Consider the following 12,865-nt stretch of genomic DNA (forward strand, 5'->3'; position numbering starts at 1 on the left):
TTATTACATATTTTACTACCAAAACCTTCCGTGTTTTCCCAACAGCAGCCAGTGATAGGTCGAGACAGCCTGACCACACCCCCTCTGAACAAAGACACACAGAAACCATCAATCGGGTCTTGGCAGCTTGGTAACCAAAATGTCAGTGTAGCAAGGGATGGAAAAAGGGTGCAGCAAAAGAAACCATGGCATAAATGTTCCCAGCTGTTCACACCTCCAGAAACACAAAACATAGACATTGAAACCAACAGAGAGCTTGTTAATATTTCCTAAAATGTGAAGGAATTTAAAAAATGCACCAACACTAAACTTTATTCCTCTTTCTGTATGCTCGATTTGTGCAGATAAAGGGAGTCAGTCGTGTGCAGCTTTTGCTTTGACAAATCCAAAGTTGACACCACGTTGGGACAGACCTCAGTGTATCGGAAAGCAGTGGAAGTAAACAATCAACTAAACTGTCACTTTGAGCAGCCTTGCCTCAAGACTTTGCCATTTATTAACCTGCTGTTTTTGCATTTTGTCATTTTCTTACAAAAAATCATTATGCTTTTTGAGACTACAACAACACACTATAGACAATACATACGGTATTCCATAATATCTGACTTCTTTGATTAGTTAGGTATTTCAATATAGCTTAAATTATACAGTTTTCAGTACAATAATGATTATTTTTGTGAACCAACTGGCACCAGGATGTGAGCTAATGATCCAGCGTTTTCATTTACTCGAGTCTGTAGGAGCTTCATCACCGCTTTCTGTTAGTCGGGTGAGAAAGTTTCATATAACGTCACACACAACATTAGTAATACTTGATATATGCAACATGAAAATTGTGCTCCTGGTTGCAGCATTATAGTTTGGCAGCACATGCACAGACTACAGCATATAGCATTTTTTTATTATTATTTCACCTTCTTTCTTTCCTCTTTCTTGTTGTCACAAGCATACTGGAAATCCAGATGTCCGCAGTCCAAAAAGTCGATGGACACAATCAACAGCTCTGAAAGGTTTGCAGGTGATGGACATTTCATTGAGTGTCTCTTGGTTTGTTGACGTATCCCTCAAATGCTTTAGAGGCTACATTACACACTCACACACACACATCCACAGACAGTATCATAACCTCATAAACAAGTGTTCTCAGTCCATATACAGCAAACACTTGTGTAACTGTTGTGAGAAGACAAACAAAACTATTGCACAGTAACCATCTGTCTAACCAGAGCATGAGACAGTTGTGAAATTTAACATGAACAAATGAGCCAGTTTTTTTGCAGCCTCCTCAAAGTAAATAAGGCCGTAGCAGTGCTATAGAAGGGACCAGGGAGACACACCCAAGCCCCCTCCTCTCCTCGGTAACAAGTCTCTTCCTCATCAGTGCTGAATCTTTTTGAAAATAAAGTAGCTCTATTGTTAATAAAGTCTATATGGAACAGCAACAGGTGGTTTAGTGTGACTCGTATTTTCTTCGGTGTGTTAATTCCTCTAGAAGCTGAGAGGTGACTTCATGCTGTGTAGATCAGGGATGCAATTATACTGTCCATGTGGAAAAAAGAAAGGGGGGGGAGGGTACAGCAATCTTGTAAGAGCGGGTCGTTCTGCAGTATGTGTGGAGAAGTAGAGATGATGGATTTATATTGCAGTTTCAGTCTCATTGGGAATGAAGGACCAGGTCAGTTTCAGGGGTCTCCGTGCTGCCAATTGAGACCCAGAGCAGCACGGTTCAGTGTGGTTTAGGTCCAAGGTGTGTGAGTATGTGCAGGGGAGAGGGGTGGACGAGGCGGGGTTAAGCCTCTACATGTTGTAGCCGTAGGCAGGCTGAGCAGGGAAGCCCGCCGGGGCAGCTGGGTAACCGTAGCCTGGGTACGGCGGCTGGGCAGCCACCGGAGCAGGAGAGGCAGGCAACATCAGCTGCTGGCCTACACACACACACACACACACACACACACACACACACACACACACACACACACACACACACACACACACACACACACACACACACACACACACCACACACACACACACACACACACACACACACACACACACACACACACACACACACACACACACACACACACACACACACACACACACACACACACACACACACACACACACACACACACACACACACACACACACACACACACACACACACACACACACACACACACACACACACACACACACACACACACACACACACACACACACACAGGGTTACATGCTAATAGACGAGATCTCAACTTTTGGACAAGTGTATGCATGTTGCTTTAGATATCATTTGTCAAAGAGTTTTTTAGTAATTTTGTTACCAATACTGATGTCTTTGTCATTAGGGTTTTCTTTGTTTGTAACATGGCCATTATGTGGAAAATAATCCCAAAAATTATGATTTACTAACAAATCTACTTTTGGGCACAAGCCATGCCCTTGTCCTGATTTTCCCAGATGATGTGTTTAAATTGTTTTCATGAAGAAAAATATCATAGGATAAAAGCCCATACTGAATTTGCTGATGGTTTAAATACAAACAGGTGTCTGTGTTTGTTATCAGTAAACTTTCCTAGGGCAAATTTCAAATGAAATAATTTGAATAATTGTGTGGCGTAAACTAATTTGACAAAAGGTTGTTTAGTTAAATGACAGATCTCCTCCGTCTGTCTGGTTTTAATTAAATGTGCGAAAAATGGTCAAAGTTTGACAACAACGACGATAACGTTTTTGGCTATGTGCTTAAAGTTTCAGTTCATTCACCTTCATCCAATCAGTATGTGTTTGGGTAGTGTTACATTTCAAATCCAACAGCCATTTTCCACCAAGTCTTTTACAGACAGTTGGGCTTATTCCAAAAAAAAACTGCAGGCCATTTTCTCCTATTTAGAAATCTCAACCCTCTGGTTAACTTACCGAACACTATGGGCTGAGGCTCTGTCACCTCCTCTTCAGTTTTCCTTTGGCTGTCTGCCTCCTCCAGTTCGTCCACCTGGCAAAAAAAGAGGATAGCTCAGACGAGTATAACTCATAAGACAGTCTGATTTAATATATTAAAAGGTGTCCTACAGAAACCTTGTGACCCCATGTACTTTGCTTTGCAGTCTGTAAACTAAATACAAATGTCAGATTATATCCCCTGTCCTATTGGTAGCATGAGACAAAACAATGCCAGCTTTCAATACAAAAATATATTTATATTAATGTACGTATAATACATAATGTATATGTATGATCACAGTGTGTCTGTTTTTTTTTTTACAAGAATATATTTAATGTCCCGCAATATACCCTAAACTCTAAATGCTTCAGCAGTAAGACTAAAGTTCTCTTTCATTTCAAAAAACAAATAGTGATGAATATGTTTGTTAACACTGTAGATGTATCATATCAACTTCTAGACAAACTACACACAGAAACTCCACAGTGCAGGTTACCTGAGAGAAGATGCCATGCAGGTTTGGTGAGACATTTTAAAACAGCTTCCAGTAGAAATGTTAATTCAACAATTAAAGGGCCCGTTCACCCCAGTCACAAAAAACAAATAACTACTTAACCCCTAGTGGTATCATACCAGGCAGATAGTGACTGCTGAGACTTAATTACTACGATCACCCTAATTCAATCAAGTGGAATAAAATGTTACTTGAAGCACTGAAAAATGTGAACTCCAAAGCAATGTCTTTTTCCAGATAGGATGTCTGTTTTTATCATAAAAAGTTCACAGACTTCATTATCAACAGTCGTCACTATTTTATACACTCAAATGAAAATAGTCGTTAGTGAAAAAAGTTTACAAGGTATGTGGGATATTATAAATAACAAGATAGATAGCAAGGACATCATATCTGGTCATTTAATGCTTTTTATTTACCTAATTTAAATTTTATTTTGTTTTGAGCAACAGAAATAAAGCATCGGCATGTACCTTTAAAACTCAGCAAATAAAACCAAATCTACATCATGGCTTCGTGGCTAGATACCCCTGGGGGAGATAGTTTTGTTTTTGTGTGTAAACTGACCCTTTAAAAGTAAAACAATAGTGGTGGGACTCAAGGTTAAAGAAATATTACATTTTGTATTAAGTAAAGGAGAAGCTATACATGCCTACAGTATGTGCTGATGCTACATTTCAGACATTCCCAGTTAACAATCCCATATCAATAAAGGACAATCACAGCTTCCACATGCATCCTGTGCGCAGGCCCTCCAGACAGAACTCACCTGGTTAAATAAAGGCTACAAACAGAACTACATTTAGAATATGTCATTCTGCCGGATTGCTAGCTACGTGTAAGAAGCTTATAGGTTAGGCTGATCTGTGCCAGGCATCAGTGTTTGGGCAGTGACATTGTTGTAGTGCCAATAGTCCTACCCACTAAGTGCAAATCAATCAGGCATTTTGCTTCAACTGTTGAGGCAGCTGAATAGAACAAATATCAGTTCATTTCTGTTTAGTCATCATTTCGAAAGATGAGGGGAAAAAACTAAAAGGACTGAACTGGTAAAACAGCACTTGCATTGTGAATCACTTTTCTATACATTATAACAAATTATTATATGGAGTGATAATAAATAATAATGTTTAAAACGCAGATTTGAAATACAGTCCAATCCAAATACATCCAATCTAAATTGATATGATTGTATCATAAAACAAAATATTATTTTGCTATGCTGCTTGTTGATTTCCAACAGTGAGACTAACAACAAAATGTTGGTACAACTTAAACTCTGTCTCCTAGTATATGATTGAAAACTTCAATGTACAAGAAGTTGGTATTTCACTTCCTGAATGGCCACTACTAGCAAAGAAATACGTATTCTTTTCCCAGAGACAGAAAGAGGAAAGGGCACTCCATAAACGTTAGTTAGTGTTTGAAGCCCTGCATTTAAATAACAGGTACATACTTTAAACCAACACTTGTTAACCAGGAGTTAGAAACATGGGGATGCATCTAACAAGTTAACAGTGGCTCGCTCTCCTGATATTTATAAAGCATTAGCCAGGAGGGAAAATCACTGTGTTCCTTGTATTACTCTATATTGTGCCATATCATCAATCTTTTGCATCAGCACAACTGAAGTTGGCAGGATTTAATGAATGCTACTTAACACTAGATGCAGCCCCAAGAGAGAGGAGTTAGAGGGTGAGAGAGGTTTCTGTTAGGGCAGGACCGACTAATCCTGAAGAACAAGATGGTGCACAGGCTTTGGCTCCAGCCATCAACACAGCAGCTCTTAGACGTTTCCTTATACCACATTAAACCTCCTGGATACTACGACAATCTGGAGAGGTCTGTTCGTCCATTGATGATAAAATGAAGGCCAGTTAGGAGCTCAAAGGGAAAAGTTTAAAACGTACCAAACTAGTGCAATTATTTCCATTGTTATCATATAAATATTGATATAGTGCTTCTTTAAACCTTATAGTCTATCAATTCATATATCCAATCTGAGTCAGAAACTGCTCTAATCCAACTGTTGACTCTGTTATTCATATTTTCATTAGCTTGTTTCTGCATCACTAATTAAAGCCTTAGTTTTAACATTCATTAGCAATACAACTGAGACAATGACGTACCCCAGGTGGATAATTTAGAAACTGCCTCTATACAGGTATACTCAAAATGTAAAACGTATTGTGTTGGTGCTGAAGTGGAACAAAAGCCTGCACAAACCACTACAGCTCTCCAAGACCAGAGCTAGTGAGGCCGTACTCAGTCTACAGTCCATGCTAGGTTCCTACATCAGAAACCTAAGAGATAAGTTACAACAAAAACAGACAGAACACAAAGGAGAAATAAAAAAGAGGGCCAGAGACCGTCACCTTCGCTGCAAACTCATCAACCTGGAAGAGAACCCAAAGAGATGACCTCAAGTGACCTCTCATGTCTACAGGTCAGCATTTTAGAAAATCATCGGGACCAGAGGGAGTTCACTGGCAAATATACTTCACTACTATTAAAGGCAGATGGAGAAGGATTTGTCCTTTGCGTAGTTTGCAGACACAACATTCAAAGTTGGCTCCTCATGCGTACCTCCTCTGAGATATCTAATGTTTGTTTTTTGTTTTTTCTGCAGTATCTGCCATTTCCTAGGTTCCTGTTGGATGTGTGCTCACAACATGGTAACGGTAACTAACCTATTCAAAAGGTAAAATACAGGAAGATGGCAGCAGGGTCTTTGTTTTGTTTCAGTTTTTTAGGAAAATCCCACTCATCCTGCCTTTAAGAAAGCTATATCTGTTTAGATTAAACTCATACTGTAGTATGACCTGGTTCTTAATACCTGCAGGGAATGTTACAGACTATTGTCCATCTAAGAAAAATAAATATATTTTAGTACAGTCAAAATGCAGAATTTAAAATTTGTTTCCTCTAAAAAAAATACACTAAGTAAACTTGATTTTATGATATAGAAGATGCTAAAAATATGAAGAACAACAACTCTGTTGACGGTTTTTCTGTTGATTACTAACCTTTGTCATGTACTCTCTCATGACTTGGATGAAGTACGGCATGGCAAAGTCCATGATGTTGTTCCTCCAGGCCAGCTCCAGCACCACGTCCGGGTGCAGCAGGTCGTAGGAGGCGAACAGGCAGGCTGCGAAGCACTCCTTCCTGTCCTCCTCCAGGAACCACTGGAGCAGGGTCTCTGCCAGCTCTGCGTCCTTAGACTCTGCGGCGTACAGCATGGCATCCTGGGAAAAACAGAAATACAGTTTAATCATTTTTATTATTAAAGCCTTAATGAAAGTTTGAAAGCACATGAAAATGCTTTTCTCAAACATGTTCATTACCTTGTAGAGTTTGTCCTGCTTGCAGAGCTCCACACTCTGTCTCCAGCGGTTGTTGCCTTTGTATAGGTACGCTGCGATGCGCCTGAACTCAATCAGCTCATGTTTCTCTAACCTCTGCGCCAGGTCAATGGTGTCAAAGTGATCATAGGCATCAATGGATGCTCTCAGGCCCTGTGAATTACACAGAACAAAACAAATATTACACCACGGATTAAAACAAAGTGATGCCAGTCAGTGCCACCTAGTGACCAAAGGAGCTTTAGTTTCTGCAGTACTGTATACATTTAATAATTTCGAAAGGCATGTACAACAGTGGGTTCCAACCTTTTGACCACTTTTGAGTAAACTGACACATTCATGACTGTGTGCCTGAATGTATGGATTTTCCATATTATGTTCGATGCATCAAATAAAAGGAAGGAACACTGAAGAACTGTGCAATTAACCCAGATAGTGAACACAATCATTTCAGGAAGTTGGATGAATTCATAACAGATCGTTGTATGTGGGTAATGCATCAAGGATAAGTTTTCCTTTTATTTTTTAGGAACTTTTAATAACATTTACTGTCATTATTAAGTGTTTTTGAAATGTTTAACAATTATAGATGTTTATTAGGTTTTGTTTTCTTCTTCCTGAGGTTTGGTCATGTTCTAATATCTCTATATGATTTAAGGATATTTTCTATTTCAAGTGTCAATAAAAAGAAAAGCTGAGAGACCTGGAAGTCTTCCTCGTCTGTCAGCAGGTTGTTGAGGGCTTCGTTGACGGACTTGTTGTTGTGACTCTGGACAGACCTCAGGTAAGGCTTGACCAACTTCAGCTGGTTCATCTAGTCGAGCAGAAATAACCCAAATCATGTCAACTGTGTTACGTACAGCGTACAAAAGGTAAACAAATACAGAAGATTTGGCTGACAGAGGTTGACCTCGTCGCTGGTTACCTTGCTGAAAAAGGTGACAGCTCGGCTGTGGTCCAACCGCGGAGACAGGATGGTCAGCAGGTCATTAATTAGGAGGGGTTTATATTCCAGGTAAAAGGAAAGAGATTTATAGTACAGCTCAACATTGGCAACCTGACGAGAAAAAAAAAATATGATTAGAAAACATAATAAAGATGATAAGATGTAAAGACAATGAAAAAGGGAAATTAAATGTTCAGTCACAACACATTTTTTACCTTAGCAATAATGTCCTTGAACGGCCCTTCTTTCCACGCATCTGTGGCATGAGACATCATTGTGATTGCGGCATTATCAAACTCCTCATATTTATCGTAAAGGAACACCAGCTCTGCCCATAGATGAGCCTGCTCTGCTGCACGAAGGACCTGACAAACACAGAAACATCATTTCAAAGCCCTTGAGGTAATTGAAGCACTCATTCATTACTGTCAAGTAATACATTTGTGTTTGTTTGCTTAAATTCACGCACTAAAATCTGAAATTTCTTGAAATAAATAACAGTATATATATACTATTTTCAAAAAAGTCTTTAAATACTTTTGAACACCTAACTAGATCTGACAAATTAGACAGCATTTATCTATTTATTTTAACTCATTACTTATCACAACAAGAGACCGTGTGAGTATGATTTTGTAATAGGCAAATTTAATTGAAAAACTTGTCTGTAATCTTTCAAAAGGTTCTTGAAAATCAGTAAAACGGTACACAGACTTTTGACCACCTGAATGAAAATTTTAGCATCTTAAAAGAATGTCCCTATTCCGATATATCTGTAGATAAATATCTAAAAAAAGCAGAGAAAAGCAACTCAAAGTGTCTTAGTGCTCACTATTACTTTCTTTCTAGGGTGCGGGGAAGAAGCAAATAGTTCACGACTCACAAGCAGCCTCCACTTATTTTTAAAACACATAGACACTCAAACAAAATCTACCTTTGGGATGTTGACTCTGGACCAGAAGAGCTCGAGGTGCTCCCTCATCTTCTGAGGTTTGAACTTTGAGTAGAGGATGGCGAGCTCTGTGAACATGCCCATGTGGGCGCGCTCCAGGCCCAGCGCAGCCTCCAGCAGAGCGATGAGCTCCTCGAAGTATGCACGGTCCTGATAGTAGCTGATCAGGTCCTCCAGCTCGTCAGCGTGGATCACAATGTGGAGGCCGCAGATTTGTGCCAACCGGAACTCCTCGCCATCCACACACGCGAAACACACCTGTAAATCGAAGAGAGGAGGTTTCTGAAGTCTTTTGTCTATATACTTATAAATAAGTATCTTAGACCATAAAGCAGGGGTGTTAAAACTCATTTTATGTGGCCCGCAAGAGCTTGTAAAGAATATAATACGTCTATTATACGGTTACATGCCGCTTTACAGAAGCACGTTGCCCATAAACTACATGCCCCACAATGCATCTCATTTTGTGACATGCGCACTGAAGAGACTTGCAATTAGTTATTACCCTATCTGATAATAATCCAATGCAGAGGCAATAATACAATATAATACATTATTTTATTTATATATGTATATTTATATAGTCTTAAAGTTACAACCAGCCCTTTGAGTGCAACCATAATGCTAAAGTGGCCTGCGATGACATTGAGTTTGACAGCCCTGCCAACAACTGAATATATCTTAATGTTAAGAAAAAATAAAAGTGATCAAAAGAAGAGCTGAGACAACAGCTTATTGAACAGAGGTTAAAGGTGTTTGTGTGCCAGGTACCTCCTTCCACGTCCGTGTGCTGTTGGCCTTCCTGCCGCTGTCCACAGCCGCCTGGTACTCCCCGAGGTGGACGAGCGTCGATGCGAGGCGAGCGAAGTTGGAAACATTGTTGTACAGGAGCTTGGCTGCGTCGTACATGCCCTCATCATAACATCTATCACCCACCTGTAGAAAGAGAGGGAGACATTTTCAGATATATGATGTTACAAGCTAGAGTACGGGAAAGAACAACATGCATTTATCTTTCCTCTCAACACTGTGAAGTGTTTCTTACCTGCTGAATGTGAGCATTGTTGGGCCCACTGACAAACTCCTCCAGCTCTGCCAGACGGTTTGTTTTAGCTAAAGCAAAGATCAGCTCTGTCTCTACATACGACTCTCTCGCTTTCTTTCGAGCCATCTGGAGGAATTTGACCAAGTCTTCCCAGTTATCTGTAAAACACAACAATTCAGAAATCAACTCGCACAGGAGAGACGATCAGAGGTAACTGTGCTGCAGAGCGAAGGCTTACTGTTCTTGCTGGCTGCGTTGACCACCTCCATGTAAGCTGAAGGGTCAACGGCTTTGATATACGAGTCGATGGCCTCCTTCACCAGATCCCTCTGCAGCTGAGCTCTGGCTAACTGGCTCCACACCGCGGGCTCATTACAGCGCTCAGCAAACTCATAGGCACGATCCAAGTTCCCTATGTGCTCTATCAATACCTGGAGACAGGAGATAAAACACAATGAATAATATTGTTTGAACATTTATATTTTCAGATTGATTTACAGCAATAAGAGTTGATGTCACTAAACAGTAGTTAAGAGATACACTGATACAATCTGCAGCATCAATTCCTAAAACTGATTCTAAATATTAAACATTTTCAAATGAATTTACCTGTTTTACAAAAAAAGATCAATACAATAATGGCCTTAACTGCTAAAAAGGAAAGTAAGACAGGAAAATCCTTACAGAATAACAGAAAATGTGATCAAAATACATTCAAACCATAAACATAACATACACATAATGTTTTTTAATAGTATTGAATGTCAAATAAAAGAAAAACTCTGATTAAATCTCAACTTTACCAAATACAATTACTGTTTTTGGAACTTTACTAATACTATTTGTGTATACATTCTTGTGTACCTGTATGGCTGATGTGTTAACATCAAATTTCTTGAAAATGGCAAACGCTTCTTCAAAGAGCTCATTGCTGATGGCAATATTAGCAATGTCTGGAGCGTCGTAGTTGTCTAGCTTGTTGATGTACTCCATCACACGAGTGCGATCGGCTTTGATGGCCGTCAAAATGAGCAGGTTCTGGAGATTTCTGAAAAAATACCATAGATGCAGAGAGGATTTTTAAAAAGAAGAAAGTATTAGGGTTACATTTGTATGCTGCGAGCTGCATGCCTGCTGTACCTGTGCTCACTGAAGACAGAGTTATCTAGAACAATCTTCTCCAGAAGTTCAATCAGCTCGTTCGGCAGGTCTGCCGTCATGAAGGCCTTAACTGTGACCGAGACCTCCTCTGGGTCCTGGGTCTCCGACAGCGCTGTCTGCACCACCTGAGAGGAGTAGGAGTTCAAAAATAAACTTTGGAATACCACTCATTTATATCCTGCATCACTTCAGGATTACAGCTGGACGATATCTAACCTGGTCGATTAGCTGTCTTCTGAAGGGGTTGTCTTCCTCCAAAACATTCGCCCATAGCTCGGGATCTTTCCTTCGCACCAGATATCGAGCCTCACTCTTGAATAAGGAGTTCTCGTTGCACACCTGAGAAAAAAAACATGTACATTTGTGGAAGATTGATCTATATTAGAATGATGCATTATCTAAATGATACATAACGTGATCCACACACTTTGATGAGATCCAGGTCACACTCTCCTCTCTCATACGCCACACAGGCCAGGTGGGGGTCTCTCTTCTCGCAGTATTTCCCGACCACGGCGCTGTCGTAGAACGTGTTCTCCTTCAGGAAGCGCTCAGGTGTGTTGTTGCTGTCGATGTAGATCTTGGCCAGGGCATTGTGGGTAGCCGGCTCCTCGCATCCATCATGAATACGGGACTCCAGCCATGGCAATAGAAGTTTTAACCTAAGAAGATAGCACACTGTTTTTAAATATCATCTACATATAATACACAGCATTTATACAAATATATTAACTAACATGCAGTAATATTGGATATCCCTTCTTCCTGGTGGTATAAAGCCTGAGTAATATCTCTGGGGTGATGTCAGATAGTTACTGTTTCTGGAGTGTATTTGCACTGACACAGAACTAGATGGCAGTGTTCAGTCATGCTGTATTCATGTTCACAATCTCCCGTATTCACGTTCTAGTACAGAGTCATATATTACAGTGAAAGTAGCTTCACTGGATAAGGAAGGTATCATTTTCTTAGCATTATTAGAGGCGTCTGCTTTAAACACAGGCCACTTAATGTCTGTAAAGATTTGGAAGTACCTTTTGTGCTTTAAAAAAATATACGTTACATCTTCTGTAGTGCAGAAACTGCTGAGTGATAAAGAGCCAAATAAAAACGCTGTATTTTGCCTCATATTTACGTATTCACATATTTCAGTCCCCCCTGTCTTTTCTTTGAATGTAGATGCATTTGGTGTTTTATAAATGTATATCAGCTATTACATATTTCAATTTCTGCTAGCATTGTCTTTAACGTAATTTCTTCTGATTATCTCAATATTTATTTTTAAAGATATTTTTATTTTCAAGTCATTATTAACATGTTCTTTCTACTGTGACTTGCAGATCATTAATCTCTCTCATGCTGTTTCTGGAGCTGGTCCTTTTAAAGAGGTTTGGTTAAACATCTATCAGGTACCTACAGGTACCTACAGAGACAAATAAATATGCAACACAAAGTCACAAGTAGTAATCAGTTGCAACAAAAATGAACAAGAAATAGAGGAAGCCATTCATATTTTGGTCCTACCGGTTCCTCTTCTCTACTTCCTCCACCAACTCATCAGTGGAAAATTGCCCTCTGACCACCATGATCAGGTTCTTAATGACGTCCTCGGCACAGTCCACATCCAACAGGCCGCCTATCACCACCGGTAAACGACTGGGGTTCACCTGAAAACAAGTGCAACACATTCTAAATACAGACAGCCCAAATAAAGATTGAGTGGAAAACCAGATAGGTATAAAGTAGTGATCTTACTTTCTGTACGTAGATTTCAATGTATTTCTGCAGATTGTTGCGGTAGAGGTAGAGCACCAGGTCATGGACGAAGTCAAAGCGATCACACACAATGATGAGAGGAAGCTGGTCTGTCAGCTTGGCCTCCTACGAAGAGAAGAAAGAAGGTTCATTTGTGGTTAAAAAAATATTTTAAAAACTGAT

General features: G+C 39.8%; 1 protein-coding gene across 5 annotated transcripts in view; it reads right to left on the bottom strand.

Annotated features, from left to right (window-relative positions):
• Positions 1–451: 451 nt before the first annotated feature.
• cltcl1 (clathrin, heavy chain-like 1) overlaps positions 452–12,865 on the bottom strand; it is a 29,003-nt gene continuing 16,589 nt past the window's right edge. For 2 of the 5 annotated variants that reach the window (XM_034237294.1, XM_034237287.1), the window contains 18 exons: positions 12,683–12,808; positions 12,452–12,594; positions 11,355–11,589; positions 11,144–11,266; positions 10,907–11,052; positions 10,631–10,814; positions 10,005–10,197; positions 9,767–9,924; positions 9,493–9,657; positions 8,704–8,979; positions 7,985–8,134; positions 7,749–7,880; positions 7,527–7,637; positions 6,806–6,976; positions 6,485–6,706; positions 5,828–5,854; positions 2,920–2,995; positions 452–1,922 (listed from right to left, as the gene is read on the bottom strand). In XM_034237294.1, coding sequence (XP_034093185.1) covers positions 1,798–1,922; positions 2,920–2,995; positions 5,828–5,854; positions 6,485–6,706; positions 6,806–6,976; positions 7,527–7,637; positions 7,749–7,880; positions 7,985–8,134; positions 8,704–8,979; positions 9,493–9,657; positions 9,767–9,924; positions 10,005–10,197; positions 10,631–10,814; positions 10,907–11,052; positions 11,144–11,266; positions 11,355–11,589; positions 12,452–12,594; positions 12,683–12,808 — 2,763 coding nt within the window. In that variant the 3' untranslated portion in view covers positions 452–1,797. Of the gene's footprint in view, positions 1,923–2,919; positions 2,996–5,684; positions 5,762–5,827; positions 5,855–6,484; positions 6,707–6,805; positions 6,977–7,526; positions 7,638–7,748; positions 7,881–7,984; positions 8,135–8,703; positions 8,980–9,492; positions 9,658–9,766; positions 9,925–10,004; positions 10,198–10,630; positions 10,815–10,906; positions 11,053–11,143; positions 11,267–11,354; positions 11,590–12,451; positions 12,595–12,682; positions 12,809–12,865 lie in introns of all 5 variants that reach the window. The other 3 variants (XM_034237308.1, XM_034237302.1, XR_004571164.1) reach the window with 2 other exon arrangements.

This window comes from Gymnodraco acuticeps, unplaced genomic scaffold (genome assembly GCF_902827175.1).
Source record: "Gymnodraco acuticeps unplaced genomic scaffold, fGymAcu1.1, whole genome shotgun sequence".
In the NCBI taxonomy this organism is placed as follows: Eukaryota; Metazoa; Chordata; class Actinopteri; order Perciformes; family Bathydraconidae; genus Gymnodraco; species Gymnodraco acuticeps.